The sequence below is a fragment of the Manacus candei genome, unplaced genomic scaffold (assembly GCF_025592945.1).
Source record: "Manacus candei isolate 608988 ecotype Guabito, Panama unplaced genomic scaffold, ASM2559294v1 h1tg000065l, whole genome shotgun sequence".
Classification (NCBI taxonomy): Eukaryota; Metazoa; Chordata; class Aves; order Passeriformes; family Pipridae; genus Manacus; species Manacus candei.
In genome coordinates, this window is record NW_026138113.1 from 6356734 (window position 1) to 6373929 (window position 17196).

General features: G+C 54.9%; 1 protein-coding gene across 2 annotated transcripts; it reads left to right on the forward strand.

Annotated features, from left to right (window-relative positions):
* Positions 1 to 874: 874 nt before the first annotated feature.
* On the forward strand, positions 875 to 4868 carry IRX5 (iroquois homeobox 5). Of its 2 annotated transcripts, XM_051805891.1 has the most exons (3): positions 875 to 1520; positions 2791 to 3196; positions 3447 to 4868. In XM_051805891.1, the coding sequence occupies exons 1-3, from the start codon at positions 1272 to 1274 to the stop codon at positions 4211 to 4213; spliced, it is 1422 nt and encodes a 473-aa protein (XP_051661851.1). In that variant the 5' UTR covers positions 875 to 1271; the 3' UTR covers positions 4214 to 4868. The 2 variants fall into 2 exon arrangements, with proteins under 2 accessions (XP_051661851.1, XP_051661850.1); XM_051805890.1 differs by lacking the exon at positions 875 to 1520 and having other exon boundaries at positions 1527 to 3196.
* The last annotated feature ends 12328 nt before the right edge of the window (positions 4869 to 17196 follow it).

Sequence of the window (17196 nt, forward strand, 5' to 3'; positions counted from 1 at the left end):
TCAGCCGCGAGGGGAGAAAAAAGCGAGAAGGGAATAAATCGGGATATGTTTCTCTTGGAAAATATATCTGGTGGAATCATAGGAGATTACATCTCCTGATCGGCGGGGATTTATCCCGGTTCATATGGTTTTAATCTGCTTTCCCCTCGACCCTTCTATAAGCCGGGGAGGGGGAGGATACCCTGAGATCCGCGGGCAAACCCTCACTCTGAGCGGTGCCTGCGGACCCATCTCCGCCCCCGCCGCTCCCCTCCGGATCTCCCCTCTCCCGCGACCGGCGCTGGGAAAGACTAAATCCTAGCCCTCCGTGAAGCCGAGCCCCGCTCCTGGCCGGACCCCCCGCCGCCGCCGCTCCGCCCGCACAGCCGCCCGCAACAGGTCCGGCGGCGGGACGGCCCCTGCCCCCGGGGGCGACCGGCCACGCAGCCCAGCGCTGCCAGACCGGACTGGGCTGCGGCGCTTCCCCGACGAAAATCTCCTTTTTTGTTTAAAAAAGAAAAACTAACAGCACCGCCACCCCCCGTATATCCCACCTCCAGTGATTTAGTGGAGGGAGGGGCAGGGGCAGAGAGCACGAGGAGGGGTGGCTGTGCAGTGGGGGAGCCGCGCGGCTAATAAATCTTATTAAAGATCTATTTTTTTTCATATACTGATTGGCTTGCATTCCGGCGCACCGCGGCTCCGCACGGTATTTAGCACATGCAGAAAGTTGGAGCTGATTTTAAATGGCTCGGAGGTGACTGCAATCCAGGAGCCGGCGCACTTGAGCCTCTGAGCGCTGGGGAGGGCCAGGGAAGCGCGGAGCCCTCCCGCTGGTTGGGCCCGGCCGCGGCAGCCCAGCGGGGTCCTGCCAGTCCTTCCACTGACAACACCCCGCGAAGGAGGAGCCTCGCCGGGCCGCGCAGAAGGCGTCAGGAGCTGCAATTTCCAACTTAGCATCTTGGCAGGACCCTTCGGAAAGCGAGAGCGAGGAGGAAGGAGAAAAAAAAAAAGCCCCCCAGTGCAAGGGGGAGAGAGAGAGAGATAGGAGAGAGTGGGGGGGGGGGGGTGAAAAAGAGGGGAAAGCAAAGGGGGGAGAAAAAGGAGGAAGCGGTGCCCGGCTGCAGGCGAAATCGGAGCAGCAGCCCCGGCGCAGAGCAAGGTGCCGCCGCTGCCCAGCTGGCGAGGGCGGAGAGGCGCCCGCGAAGCCCCGGCCGCAGCCGCCCCAGCCCGGCAGCGCGGCCGCTCCCTCCCGGCGCCTTGGGCTCCCGGGTATATGTGTGCGCCTGGCCATGTCGTATCCTCAGGGTTACTTGTACCAGCCGTCAGCGTCCTTGGCTCTCTACTCCTGTCCGGCGTACAGCACCAGCGTGATCTCCGGACCCAGGACCGATGAACTTGGGAGATCTTCTTCGGGCTCCGCTTTTTCCCCTTATGCCGGATCTACCGCCTTTACCGCCCCTTCCCCGGGTTACAACTCCCATCTCCAGTACGGCACCGACCCGGCCGCCGCCGCCGCCGCCGCCTTCACTTCCTACGTGGTAAGAGCAGCCGCGGGCAGGGGCACCGCGCCGGGCACGACGGCATCCCGCGGGCGCCTGCCCCCCCTCCCGGGCCTGCTTTTTGTTCCCATTTTATTTTTGAGATCTCGGGGACAAAAGGGAGCGCGGCTCCCCGCATCGCCGCCCAACTTTCCCGCATCGCCGCCGTGCGCTGCCGCACACTGTTGCTGGCGGCAGCGGCGGACAGGGCCGGGCGCGGGGGGAGCCACCAGCACGGCCAGGGAGAGCGGGACCGGGGCAGGCAGGGTCCGGTTTCATTCCCTATAAAAAAAATAATAATTTTTTAAAAATATATGTATCTAAAACAGCAGTCGTAATTCCTCAACAATTAGCTTATTGTGATTGAAAAGGGAATAAACCCAGCACCGGTCGGCGATGGGAGAAATCCAGGCGATAAACCCAGGCAACTTTCCCCTGCACGGCGATAATTAGGCTGCTTAAATATTGCAGAGCTCTAATCTCATGGCCGCGAGCTGCTCCGCGGGGCTGTGCGGGAAGTGAAGGGGATGGCAGGGCACTGCGCCGCCGTGCGCGCCCGCGGGGCACCGCGGCGCCGGCCCGGGTGCAGGACATCCCCGCCGCAGAGCTGCGGCCGCCGCCAGCGCCCCGCAACTCCCCCAAAAACCCGGCGAGTTTTGCTCAGCTTCTGCCCTCTGTTTAGGGTCTGGGCAGAGTTTCACAGTTCCTTCTTTCTTTTTTTTCTGTGTTCTTTTTTTTTCTCTTTCTTTTCTCTGAGCTTTCTCTTTTCCCTCTTCTTCGCCCTTTTTTTGTTTATCTTTTATCTTCTTTTCTTCTCTTTTCTCTTCTCCTCTTTATTTTTTTCTCCTCTTGCCCCAGGCCAGGCAGAGGAGCGGCCCAGTCCGCCGGGCCGCCTGGGCCCGGCAGGTTGCCTACGGCGATCGCAGCGCGGGGGGAAGGCTCCGGTCCCCCTGCCGCTGTCCGCCCCCACGCCGCGATGCCCACTTGCTTTTCCGCTCCTGCATTTGGGGGAGAGGCGCTGGATTGCTGCAGGCAGCCGGTGGCCTCCTGGGGCCGGAGACTCCCGGCCCCCCAGGAGTTCCCAGGCCCTTCCGCCCGTCCTCCCGGGAAAGAGCCGGGGGAGAAGGCAGGCAGGGCCCGGCGCCGGGGGAGAGGCTGCAGGGCGCGGGCAGGGGCCGCAGGCAGGCCCTGGCGCTGCCCTTGCCGTGTCATTGCCGCCCCGCGGCCGCCTGACCTCGCCTCGTTGGGCCGCTCTCCCCTCTCTCCCCAGGGTTCGCCCTACGACCACACGCCGGGCATGGCCGGTTCCCTGGGGTACCACCCGTACGCGGCGCCGCTCGGCTCCTACCCCTACGGGGACCCCGCATACCGTAAGAACGCGACGCGGGACGCCACGGCCACCCTCAAGGCCTGGCTCAACGAGCACCGGAAAAACCCCTACCCCACCAAGGGCGAGAAGATCATGCTGGCCATCATCACCAAAATGACCCTCACCCAGGTGTCCACCTGGTTCGCCAACGCGCGGCGGCGGCTCAAGAAGGAGAACAAAATGACCTGGACCCCGCGAAACCGCAGTGAGGACGAGGAGGAAGAGGAGAACATAGACCTGGAGAAAAACGACGAGGACGAGCCTCAGAAACTGGAGGAGAAGGGGGACCCCGGGACGCCAGACACAGGTAGAACGGCAGGCTCGGCCGGGTCACCGCGCCCCTGCCCTCGGGGCTGCCCCTGGCCCGGTGCGGGGCGGCGGTGGCGGGGCTGCCTGTCCCCTCGAGCGGGCAGCCGTGGCGGGGGGAGCCGGCGGGCAGCGGTGCGGGCCTGGCGACGGCGGGGACCGAGGAGTGGGCGGCGAAGTGGGTGGGCGGGTTTGGGGGGCGCAGGGTGAGCCCGAGAGCTGCCCCCCACCCCTCTCCTTTTCACCCCCAGGAGCGACGGATCCCAAGGCAGCGCCGGGCTGCGAGCGCCTCCAGGAGTCCCCCGGCCCCCGGGAGACCGAGAGCGGCCTCAGCGACTCGGATTGCAAAGAGACGGCGGAGGAGCGGCTCGACGGGCCGCCCGTCCCCCCCAAGGCGCCCGGCGCTTCCCCGCTGGGACCGTGCCCGGCGGGCCGTGGGCCGCCGCCGGCGGGCGGCGAGGAGCCCCCGCCGTACCGCCCGCCCTCCGCCGCGGCCGGGCCGCCGCACGCCGCCGACCTGCACCCGCTGCTGCCCGCCGCCACCGGCGCCTCCGTCATCCACTCGCCGCAGCAGGCGGCCCTCGCCAAGCCCAAGCTCTGGTCGCTGGCCGAGATCGCCACCTCGGCGGACAAGGCGAAGGAGGCCGGCGGCGAGGCGGCGCCCCCCGGCACCGCCGTGCTGGGCGGTGGCGGCCCGTCGCGTTCGCCGCCGCGGCCGCGCTCGCCGGCCGCGCAGTGCCCCTTCCCCAACGGGGCGGTCTTGCCCCGGCCGCTCTACTACACGGCGCCCTTCTACCCCGGCTACACGAACTACGGCTCCTTCGGGGCCCTGCACGGGCACCCCGCCGGCGGCCCCGCCGCCGCCGCCCCCGGCGCCCACTTCAATGGATTAAACCAGACTGTCCTCAGCAGAGCCGAGAGCCTGGCTAAAGACACTAAAATGATCAGGAGCCAGTCCCAAGTAGACCTTTGCAAAGACTCACCTTACGAACTGAAGAAAGGTATGTCCAACATTTAATATCGGCTTCTCCTCCCTAACCCCTCCTGGGACTGTGGTTTTGTTCTTTTTTTTTTTTTTTTAATTTATTTGAAAGAAATAATAAATTGCTTTGGCAGTTATTTTTTCACTACCAAAAGAAAAACAAAACAAAACAAGCAGAAAAAGACCAGCTCCCCCCCTCTCTCCCAGCACCCTCTTCAAAAGTTTATAGAGTCTATTGGAAATGGCTGGGTGGAAACCGCCCAGAAATGTCTTAAGCAAGTGAAAAGCAAAGGAGTGACACGCTCTCTCTCTCACACACAAAGAAGAAAGATTTGTATTAAATCTTATTCTGTATATTTAATGTAGCTTTTTTGTATTTAAATTGATAATACAGTATCTTTGAAGTAAATTATGAAATCAAGACACCTGTACAGGCATTAATGTTGTTTTCGTAATATAAATATATACATTTCTGTGTCTTTTTCCGAATTGTTTCATAGTTTTAAAATATATATATACAAGTTTAATTTAATTTTTTTATGCCTATTGTTTTTTTTCCCTTGGGTGTGAGTTAAACCATAATGCAAAAACAGGACAAAAAAAAGGAAATAGGTTATACGTATTAGATACAAAAAACTGCAGCCGCCTTTGTAAAATGCAAATATTTAATTAAAAGAGATTTTTAACAGAATCAAAACCACTCTCTTTTTGCAACGGGCATATACGTGCATAGCTGAGAAAAAAACAAATACATGCGTTAAAAGAGACGCGGGGCTCCATTTAGGACCTCACAGTAGTACCTGAAGTGTTTTTCGAAGTGACAGGCAATTTCTAAAAGGTCGGGGGGCTCCGGAGACGAGAGCCGCCCGCGGGGCCGGGAGAGGCGGCGGCGGCAGCGGGCCGGGGCCGGGCGCGGGAGGGACGCTGTTCCCGGAGGTGAAGGCTTAAATCAGGCCACGCACAAAAGCACTTGTTAGAAACACCAAATCGAAGCGCAGTCCCATCTTTTAACCTAATTACTTCCAATCAGTGTCGTGTTTTATGCAAAGCAATCAGCTGGTGAACTTTGCTAATGAGTTCGATTTTCTGCCAGATTTAGCCCGCGTCGCTGCTGCAGCGGTGCGGCGGCCGAGGCCGGCGACTGCACGGGCAAATGCTCTCGGTGCGGCGGGGGCCGCCCCGGCCCCTTCCCTTCCCCTCTCCCCTCCCCCGGCGCGCTGCCCCGCTGCCCCCGGCCCGCGGGACGGGGCGGTCCGGGGACCGCCCGCGGGCGCGCAGTCCCGCGCAGGGCCGGCCGCGGGCGCGGTGCTCCCGGCGCTGGCAGGTAGGTGTCACACTCGGCCCGGGTTTGGCTCCCGCCGCCCGCTCGGCCGTGCGGGAGCCCCGCGGGGCCGCCGCGCTCCGCTCCGCGCTGCGCCCTAGCGAGTGGTGGGGCAGGGGCCGCGCCGCCGGGGCAGTCCCAGCCACCAGACGTCCCTTGGGTGCGGGGAAAGAGAGCTTCCCGAGCTCTCTCCGCGCCATTCCGCCACTCCAAAGCCCAAGGCAGGGGAAAGTGGGTCCCCGAGTGGATTAAGGGCTCCCCAGCGGTATTGGGCGCAGAACCTCGAACCAAAAGTCAGTCCCCGTCGGTACGGCTGTCCGAGCAGACCAGGTCCCCTTCGAACAAATAATGGCGAGAACTGTTCCAGCACTCAGCTCCGGGGACGGGTCTCTCTCCCTGTTCGTTGTGGATTTTGTGGATGTCAGCTGTACAGTGACATTGCCACCGCTGATGTGATGGGAGTATGACTGAGACCGCTGGGGCTGGGGCTGAGACACCCCTCCGTTTGCTTGGGTTTCTTTCCTTTACGAGCCAGATAATTATTCTGTAATCTCTTCAACTTTGTCAGAGCCATTTATTAGCTGTAACAGGTTTATTCATGCATATTTACGTTTTACGGGATTTTAAATAGTAGTTTGTATTTTGGGTTTTAAAGATGCAGTCCATGTTCGCTGGGTTATACGACTGTTTTGTAGAGAATCTGTTTTAAAATCAAAATTCTTTCAAGCTGAATCAAATATTCCAGGGATAATATTAGGTTATTTTGTCATTTTATAAATTAGAAATGAATTTTTTAAAAACGCTCGAATTCCTCGGTTGGATATTTAATTTCCTGTCGGGGAGACCTGCAGGAAGGCGTATTTTTCGCTCAGCAGTACGCTTTACTGTACTCACCTGCCCTGTTTAAAACGGGATAAAGTTCTCGCAGTGAGGGGTAGGGTAGAGCTGGACCAGGCAGAAGCAGCCCCGATGTGCGGGGCTGGAGGCAAAGCGCCGCAGGCCGCCTCCCGCCCGGGCTCTCCTGGCACCGTCCCCCCGGCGGAGATCGCCTCCGGCTGAACTCGGGGGAAACTCCCAAGCGCCCTTTGCTATAGGGAGCGACAAAACCCCTCTGGACCGCGCTCCCGAGACAACAGGTCCCGCAGAGAAACGACTACCTCAAAATAAATAGGTTTTAATTATTCATCTAGCTATGGATTTTTTTTTAATTGTCGCTCTACCTTTCTCCAGCTGATCTTCCGATCTCTGAAAAAGCTATTTTGCAAAGCAGCTTAGGAGCTTCGCTCGTTCAAAAGCCCTATTCCTTATAATCGGGGCTATTCTGAATAGGTCTATTAACGATCTCAATACGTTTTTCGTTTGATGTATAAATTCCTAAGGGAATTAACCGTTTCCTTTAGGTTGCAGCCTGTCGCTTATTTTAAACCATAACTATTATTGTAGCCCCATCCATTTCATACAACAATTTTATTCTTCACCCTTTTCCCCTGCCACAGGAAATATACTGTACGGCCATTCTTTAACATAAGCACGAATTTCCCAGTTTCTTTTCCGTAGCGGAGTGGGGGGGGGGGGGGGAAGGGGCAGCGTCCGCCTTTTTTGCCTCTGGTATGTTAATTTGTTGTCAAAAAAAAAAAAAAAAAAAAAAGAAGAAGTGAGGATATCTTAAAATAAAAATAACGCCTGCTGCCAGTTAAGCTGCCGTAAGTTAGTCGGGAGCAGCCGACTGCTCACGCTTGGAGCGGAGCCCTCCCGGGGCGCGGGCAGGGCCGCGGGCCGCCCCGCGGCTGGGCGGCGGGAGGGCTTCGCTGCCGCTGCTGAGAGCTTTGGGGGCAGTCGAGGGGGAAGAGCGGCGCTGGCGGCGGGGCCCTGCAGGCTGGGCTCCCATCAGCGCGGCTGGCAGCAGGTGCTTGCCCACGGGCGCAGGTGGGAACGGCCCTGCCTCGGCGGGGCGCCGCTCCGCGCCCGGGAGAGACCTCTCGCCCCTTTCTGTGCCCACTCCCTCCTCTTTCCGCCCCGGACCCCACGGCGCGGCCCTTCATGGGGCGCAGGGGCCGCAACCCCTGACGCCGCCCGCCCCGACGTCGCGGGTCGAGCGGCGCAGGTGGCAGCGGGGTGCGGCACAGGGGCCGCCCTCTCCCGCAGGGGACAGTCCAACATCCTCCCCAAAACCCTCCAGCGCGGCCGAGAAGTGTGTTGGGCCAGCTGGCCCGGCGGGGCCCACGTGCGGGGCCGCAGAAACAGTTCAGTGTCCAGGTCGACACGACAGAGGATCCGGGACACTGGAGGGGACACGTGGGGGCTCCTGGTGGAAAGCGAGAGCCCGCTGGGCAGGGAGCGCAGCTCGCCTCGGGGAGCTGGGGCGGCTCCCCGAGCCAAGTGCCCTGTCCCCGGGGAGGGAAGAGACTTTCCCATAGAAACCCGGGCAAGTGCTCACAGGTCAGCTGTGCCCATCCCGATGGGCCCACCGCCACCTCAGCGCGCCCGGGATGACAAGACCCCAGGCGGGCCAAGAGCCCGAGGCTGCAGCCATCGGTCCTATCCCTCCCATCCAAGGCAAAATTCTCTCTGTCCTGAAGGAAAACAAACGGAACTGGGGGTGCGGTCTGCAGCCGGCACGGCTCCCGAGCTCCGGCGGGGGCAGCGGGACCCCCCTGTACCTCTTGCCCCCGTTCTCAATCGCGGGGAGGGAGGGCGAGAGAGGCGAGGAGCCTGGCGCAGCCCTGCTGCTTCCTCTTTCACGCTTAAAAACAAAACAAATCCTAATTTAGACCCTCAACACCCCGGACCGTGTTTACATCCCCCCCGCTGCTCTCCCCGCGAGTGTTGCTTTTCCAATTGTCACGATTAACCTACGGGGCTCCCGCGCGGCGCGGAGCCTCCGCGGCGGCCGGGACGGCGCAATCGCGTCTAATTGGCTTATTAGACTTCCCCACACACCCCCACCCCCCCCCCCCCCGCCCGGCAAGAGGTTCTGAACAGCATCTTCCCTTGTCGTGCCTAGAAACTACGTGAAAGCCCCTCCGCCAAGAGAACATCAGACGGTCAGCAAGTTTAAAGAAGGCGAATAAAAAGTACCACAGGGGTTTGCTGCAGGGAAAAGACCGGGAACTTCAACCCAAAACGGAGACGAGTTTAAAAAAAAAAAAATGGAAAAAGGAAAAAAAAACCCCACAACCAAAAAACCCCCAAAACCAAAAAAACCCTCCTCGTCCCCACGGCCCGGCCCGGTGCGCAGCCCAGGATATTCCTCAGCCGGCCGTGGGGTACGGTGTGGTGCGCCCGGCTCCGCGGTATTCCCCCCGCCCCAGCAGCAGCAGCCGCGCTTGGGGCAGGCTCGGAGCGGCACGGGAGCGCCGGGGAGCCCGCCCCCCCTCCTCCCCGCTCCCCTCTTTCTGTGACCTGCCACGATTATTAGTAAGGACATCTGTGGCTGGCAAGGGAACAAGTGTTACCAAAACCAGAACCGGCTGTTTTTCCAAATGAGCAATATGTTAATTCCTCATCCCCCCCTCTGGTTTCTTTAAAACCTGGCACAAATACATCAATAGCGGAGAATAAGGAGCCTTTGCAGAGAACAAGTGGCAGTTTTGAATTTACCTTTTGTGTGCGCCTCAGATGCAATCTTGAGGCATTTTTTTCCCTTCTCTCCCACAGAAAAAGAGTGTTAATCTGCCCTATCTTGGGACCCAAAAGGATTGGAGTGGAGTAGATATTCACTGGAATCACATAGGGGAATAAGGGTCTTGCTTTATTGAATCATCAAATCCCAGGAATGAAGCTCTTAATTAATTATGGGTGCTAAAAATTCAGGCCAGCTGTTTCTTTTTACTTGGCTCTGACAGAGAAAGACAAAGTCTACATCGAGATCTTCTAAGGCGCATTCAGCATAAATCAGCGCCCTCGGCGGCGCTCCCGGCCGCGGCGCGGCCCGGCGGTGACAGATGGCGCATTGTCCCCGCATTCCTCCACCGCCCCTCCGCGGGCGCGGAAGCGGCCGCCCGGCGGCGCGACCCGACTCAGCCCGGGGACCTTTCTCTGCCGGGAAAAGAGCTCTCCCGGGGCTGGATAAGGATGGGACGGGCCGCGCCTGGCCTAAGTGCAGGCCCTGCCCGACGGGGCGGCCACTGGAGCGGCTCCTGCGCGGGCTTTGCCACTTCTTGTCCGAGAGCGCTCCGCAGGCGCCTCCTTCCCCGCCGGCAGCCCCAAAGTGCCGCTCCCAGCCCTGCCCCCGCTCCCAGGCTGCGGCCGGAGCCCCGGCGCATAAGTGCCCCTCGGCTCCTTCCGCTGCATCCTCGGCGATACCGCCACGGGAGAGCCTAACGCTGGAGTGAGGGACAGGGTTACCCCAACATTGGTGCTCCTACTTCTCCCCCTCGGACAGAAGCGTTTCCCTGCGCGGCGGCAGAGTCTCCCGGGAGGGCCCCGCAAGGGCCAGGAGACAGCGGGGGTCGCAAACACGCGGAGAGCCGGGCAGGAGGTGCAGCTCCAGGACCCAACGGGTCACCTCCCTCCCGCTCCCCGCCACCCACCCCCTCTTTTGGGGGCCGGCTGCGTTCACTGAGTACCCGTTACCCAACGGGAGCGCCCCGCATTATTTTCACGGCCGGTTTACAGGTGAGGGGCACCCGCGCCGGGCGGGGCTGCCCGAATCCCTTTCGCCTCTCCCGCACGTTTGCAGGCAGGGAAATCTCCGCCGGTTCAGCCCCGCGGGGCCGAACACGGCGGGAGAAGGGAGGGGGGGCTGCTCAGCGACTCCCCGGGGTACAACCCCGCCAGGCGCTTCCAGCCTCCTCACCCGGGATCTCTTCACCTCCAACTACCAGAAAATAAATGTCCTCCGCACGGCGTTACTCATCTGTTATAATTAGAGCATGTGCGAACTCGCGGCGTGCCGGGAGCCCGGCTCGGGTTGATGCAGGCACTTGAGCAATAAGCACCTCTTTTTATCGTGGCGGTGCTGCACGGCCAGGCCGGCAAGGGGTTGGTGGGGCCACATCCTGCCCCGGGGCCGCATTCTGCCCCGGCCAGGCTCGACTCGACTCGGCTCGGCTCGCCCCCGCGTCCAGGACGGGACGGGAGTGGCTTCGTCCAGATAGCTCTTTTCCCCCGAAATTGGCTCTTATTTGCTTAAAGCAAACCACAGACCTCTCCGCGCTCATGGCTGATGGATGCAAATGTAAATGTGCACTTATTTAATTGGATCAGGTCCCAAGATAAAAGAGATAAACGGCTCCCAGTTTGCCAAGTTATTTTCAGAGGCATGCAGTGATGTGTGGAGGGAAAGTTAATGAAGAGGAGAAGAGACACACTGTACTTAAAATACCTCGGGTCTAGACTCGGGGAGAGGGAAGCATCGGACACCGCCGCGGCGGAGCGGCGGGGGGGCTCCGCGCCCCGGCCCCGCACAGGCTCCAGGCTCGGCGGGGCCGCAGGTACCGCACGTACCTCCTCACCCGAGCGGCGGCTGGAGGGGGGAGGCTGCGCCCGTACGCGGCAATTAATGCTCTTCTCTTCTTCCCTCCACCAAATTGCTCTCCGTTACTGCCGTCTCCCCTTGTTCCTCCCCGTGTTCTACATCCGTATGCATGAGACATTAACAGACGGTTATTGATACAAACATAGTTTTTGTTGCTAAAGGCCTTCCAAAACAAATTCTCCGGCTGAATGCCAATGTATGCATGTTGGCTGGTGACAGCTGATTAGTGAAATGATTTACGGCCAAGTTAAAAAAAATGATACTGTCAAAGGCAGCAATTTGAAAAAAAGATAAGACAGCACAGCCTCAAGGCTTCCCACTGTAAAGCCACCCAACAAATCTAAACCTATGCTACAAATACCTGAAACACTCAAGTAATCAATTGGTCGCAGATTAAATACAGTCTCTATTCTGACTTGCCCTGGTAATCTGTAACTCTCCACAGGAGCGGCCCCTCGATTTACGCCTCCAGCCTCACCTGCGGCAGGGTCCGCTCCTGCCCGAGCTGCCCTGCCGGCCTCCCAACATCCCTGCAATCGGAGACTTAGGCCTCCTTTTTGTTTCAAGACTTTTTCTCTCATTAATTGATTAAAAAAATCCCCCTTCCCTCATTTCTCTGTAGCTCTTCTTCATAAAGAAAGCTTTTGCTCTGCAATAAAGTAAGAGACTTTGATCCCAGATCATCCTCTTAGGCCTTCCAGCTGAAATCAGCGGAGAAACTATGTGGAGTTATTGTTCGCACTTGCTGCACTTCTGATTCAGAAAGGGCTGATTTATTAGCTTGTCAAGGGAAGCATTGTTCAGGAAGGCAATCAAAAAGCACTTACCTAGCTAAACTAAAATTACTGCCTTTTCAGTGGCTAATTTGTATAACTCCCATGGAGGAACTTGGGAAGTGTTTGATGAGGCATAAAATGATGATTAATGAATTTATTGGCCTGCTGCTCATCAAATAGGAGTAGTATATCTTTCCTCTATTGGGCGTTGGGTCTAATGCTACATGTCTGTGTAAAGCAAGTCCAATATGATCTCCTTTTTAGCCCCCTTTTAACCCTCGTGACCTGAAGAATATCGCCGTGTAACAGAGGCAACATCAGGGGACTGCAAAGACAAAGAGCCCGTTTGATAAACGGTAAATGAGAAACGCGAGGAAAGTTGCTGCAGGGACAGATCTGCTCAGTTTTCGGCTTTCAATCACTTTGACTACTGAAGTGGGAAGAATGTAGAAACTAGATAAGGTGTGAGAAGCGAAAAGAAAACGACAAGCCAATTTTAACTTTCATAAAGGATCCAGCCAAACAACTTCATTGCTACTTGAAAGAACGAACGACTGCGGGAAGTGCTGGGATTCCCGAGCAATCAGGCACACTGCAGCACCTCACCACCTGGCCACGCAGGGAGAAACAGGGAATATGCCCCTGAACTGGCCGTATCCAAAGCCAGTCTGTAACCTAGTCAGTACTCTGATCAGATTTGGTGCAACCATTTTGAGCCTATAAATTTTATGTGCTTTTATCTCCACTGAAACAACTTCGGGTTTTCTCCTCTGCTCAGTGTTTAATGCTTGAATCACTATTTTGGGGCTAAGGACTTCTGAGAGAAATTACATATTTTGCCCCTTTTAAAAGCCCACATTAAATTACTTGTGATTAAGTGCCCACCTGAATACACATGTGACCTACAACGTATCTTATGCTCTACATATTGCCACTTTGAACAGGTTAAGACCCTCAGAAGATCAAAAACATTGCTGACATTCTCAAAAACTTGTTAAAATAAGTTTGCCTGAGATTTGGAGTCAGAGATCTTCTCAGGACTGAATCAATTTAGCTCTCAGCTTCCACACACTGTTCCCTGTTCCTGCAGCTCTGAAGTTTGTTGAGGGATCTGCAACTCGCACATCTCCCAGTGAAGACACACATGCCTTAGCTGGAGCCTGCTGCCAAAAAGGCAGCATCTCTCATTACCTTCTGGGGCTACACAGAAGTACCCTCAGGCCTGTGTGTCAGCAGCCCACCGTGCTGAAGACTGAGAAGGTGCAAGAACATTTTGCAGAACTACTGATGTGGAGATCAACACCTGCTGGATGATGTGATATTTCAGGCTCCAGTAAAGCTCAGAGGAGCAGGAAAGGATAACGTGGAGGTGCCTGGCAACCCCAGCAGCCTGTCTTCCCTCTCTGCACCTTCCCTTTGTGCCTCTGCATGCAAAGCCAGGGCACGGTGCTCTGCTCTCCTTCAGAGGGGAGTCAAGAATTAAAAGCAGGCTCTAGGTGAAGTAGTGTGAAACTCCTTCTTTTTGCTGTCTTGTGTTACAATGCAGTCTCTTCTGCACTTTTTTTTTCTGTCCTGTTCTGGGCTGTGTTAAATGATGTCTGCTTTGGAGAGCTGCTTGGGAATTGACTGAGGCAGGTCTAGATCTCAGCCCAGGAAGGCAGGAGAAAAGCTCTCCTTTAACTTCAAGGGACTTTAGCTCATATTGTCTGAGAAGGGCAAATTTGATTGTTCCATATTAGATAATAATTGTGATTTAAAACATTCTTGTTTGCAAAATACAGTGTATATAATATACCAAGAATTGTTCATTTTCCAGATCTGTTTAGAAATGATTTCTGGAATGGTAAAAGGAATATCCTCCTGGCCATTTTTTCAGTTGATCAAAACAAAACTTTCCTGAGTCTACACACTGGCTTCCCTGACAAAAGGAAAAAGGCACCTAATTTATGTTTACAAGATCAGAAAGCATTTATTTCAATTCTACCCACTGGTATTTGTCTGAGGCACTGAAATGATCCTCTGGAAAATAATGTTTATAAACATCCTTGAACAAATAGCACTCTCCTGACACAAGCCCACCATCAATGTACCTCTCAACAAGTTTTATCTACAAGTCCTTGACCTGTGGCTGCTTTTACAAAGGCTCTCTGTTCATTAGCAATTTCAGGTCACTTTAAGTACTTGTGTCATGAACACATAGCACAGCTGTAAAATATATGTATTAAATACGAGCTGCATTAATATAGGGGCTTATTTTCCCCCACTTGGCTCCCCAAAGCAACATGATCTTACACGTTGATGAAAAAAGACATAGTTATATTTGCATAATTACAGCAATATTGTAAGTCTTTAGTGCAATAGACCTAAGAGGCTGATTTATGATTAAATATGTATGGCTAAAAGTTACCATGCCGGGTAGTGTGCACAGCATTAGACAATGACAGTTTTGGGGCATAATTGCTTTAATGTGGGCAATTAAGACTAAGTGCATGTGATTTTAGTGTCTGCCCTACATTCCTCTGAATGATTACAATGATCAATACACATGATTTGTAAGTCGCTTCCTATTGATCGAATGGTAAAATGTTTGACCTTCCTTTGAGGAAGTAATTTGCTAAATTATGACACCACATAAAGTCTTTCTTGGTTCAGAGGTGAGGGGTAATGGTGCTCAGAATTAGAAGAAAATAAAATAATTTTCCCCCCTTTTCCTGAAAGTCAGCCTCTGTACTGTCTCTGCTAATTTTCTGATTTCACCTGTGGAGGGAGGATTCTGGCACCTTCCTCTTTGAAATTAGCAGAGGGAAGAAAATTGAATTGCAAACTCAATCCATCTCTACAAGAAACCCTCTTCGCGAACTTCATCTGTTTACTCTATGCCAAATCACGAGGAAGCTCTTGACCACAAGATCTCTGTTATTTGCAAGGGGCTGGAGAAAAATATACAGCAGCAAATTTTGGGGAAGCGGAGCACACGGTGAGTGCTGTGAGCAGCTGGGACACGTGGCAGGGCTTCCTGGGCTGCCTGCCAGACTTAATTTAGCTTTGCATGCACAGTACCAAATAGCCTTCACTATATCACATTAGCAGGTATGAAAAGAAAACCAACAAAGTATTCCTGAAAACACATTAGCTGATGAACAGTAACTTAGTTATAGCTGAGGACCCTCCTTCCATGCTACAGTTGCCATCCTAAATGTACACAGTTGCAAGTTAGATCAAAATTAATAGGTACCAATGCACTGAGATGTGCCCTGTTCCAGGGGTTTGTTCTGTGCTGTCCAGGGAAATGGGGATTCCCTCCAACCCCAGCAAACCCTGTGTACAGGGCAGAGCTACAATACTGTCCTCACCAAAGCCAAACATCGTGGTCATCGCTGCAAAATTAAAACCCCATGTGTGGTGTGATATTGTAGACGAGAGCTAATGCAGAGATGGGCTTGGAATTTGCAAAGTGCACTCCCTATCGCTTAATATGGCATTTTGTTGGGGAACATGTATTCTCCCTGGGAGAACTGTAAAAAGAGAAGCTGCTTAAGGACAAGGTAGGAACCATTTTTCAGATCTGACATCAGGAGTAACAAGTGGTACCTGTGTTGTGGTAGGATTTTCCTGTTCGTGTCCTTCCCTGTCCATGTCCTTCCCTGTCCATGTCCCTCCATGTTCAATCAGATGCTGTGGGAAAGAGAAATGTTTAGGACAGGATTAACAACCTCGGTGTCCCTGTTCCCCAGAATAATTAACCCACACCTGCAGTTGTGTTGGAAGGCCACTCTCCACACTTCACCAGGAATCATTGTGTCAGCATTTTCTGCTCAAAACACCCTTTTGGTACATCGGATGTACTTCAAGGTTCCTACCCCACTGTCCCCTCCCTGAGACACCTCAGTGTTTCCCTTTGAACCTCCTCTTCCCTTCCCAGCACATCTCAGTGTTTCCTGCCAGAGCTGCCCCTTACACCACGATGGCAGTGCTGTCCTCACTCTGTGCTACCTCAGCACTGCATGTCCATCGCTGGCACTGTCCCTTCAGCCCTGGTGTTACCCTTGGCCCCATCACCATCATGTGAGCCCTGCCCAGCCATCAGCCCTGGGCTCCCATCCCATACAGCCACTCTCAAACAAGCTTCCTGCCTCACCACAGTGCCGGCTCAGCCCCTCACCTGCAGCTGCAGAGGTCCCTCTCCCACTCAGGATGTTCGGTCCAGGCTGCCCCTGGCTGAAAGCCATCAGAGACCAAGACCTGCAGTCTCGAGGTCACTTGCAGAAGTGGACTTCTGATGAGCTTTCCATAGCAAAGCCAACGTCGCCCCCGTGCTGCAGCTGGTAGGTGCCTACAAACTACCCAAAACCTGCCTAAAAACTGCCCACACTTCCCTCATTCACTCTAAGCTGCTGCCCTAGTCTCCATACTACATCTCACAGACAATCCTTCCCAAAGTAATCCACTCTTCCTGCAGTAACACTCCAGCATCATCACACTCCTCCATGTGGACACTCACGCTTTCCCTGAGGCCCCACTGGTGGACACACTGCCCTCACCATGGCCACAACACTCCAGCCACTGGTGCCAAGCTGCAGTTGCATGTGCAGATCTGACTGTTCTTCTCCACCTCACCAAGAACTGAGGCATCCCCGGCCTCCCACACTGTGCTCAACCACCCTCTTTTCCTCAGCTTCTGCCTCCCCAGTGCCCTGCACCCCAGCCTAGGTGAGGACAGTAGCTGGAACACAGCAGATCCTTGTGTACAATGTGCTCACTTCCACACTGCTGGTGAAGGCAGTATAATGGACAAGAGGGACAGAAACACTGAAATAATTACGGTATGGAAGAGGGAAGATGAAACACAGCACAAATCATGTAGCTAGTGAGACACACCCTATTGACTGGTCGTTGTGCCAAGCACACACACACCGTTACACAACGTCTCACTCCTAAATCCTTTTTGTAAGGAGAAGAGAGCATCAAAGAGTTCATAAATTTCCCAAAACAGCAGTACTGAACAATGAATTAAACTACAAAGCAGTCAGAATTCATGGTTAGAAAAAAATTCAGTCAGACAAAGGGCAGATTCATGTTGAGAAACCGAAGGTAAATCTGCCTGCCAGACCTAAGAGGACAGCCTCTCCTGGAGCTCACGAGCCACTGCTGGAGCACCCCTTGGGGAAACTCCTTTTTCTTCTAGCCAGAGATGATGCCGGGGCACCAGTTAGAGGCAGACTTTCTGGGATGAACAGGACTGCTCTGAAAGTCTTCCCTTCCCCACTGCTAAACCTACCCAAGTCTTATGCCAGAAGAGAAGTGTATGGCTCCAAACCATAGTCATCTTGTACCTAGATTTTGAACATTCCTTTTTGTTTTCTTCCAATGGGCCTACCAACCTTAAGGTTCCCCATATAGCTCATTCTTGAGAAATCTTACAGGTCAGAGTTCTAACACTACA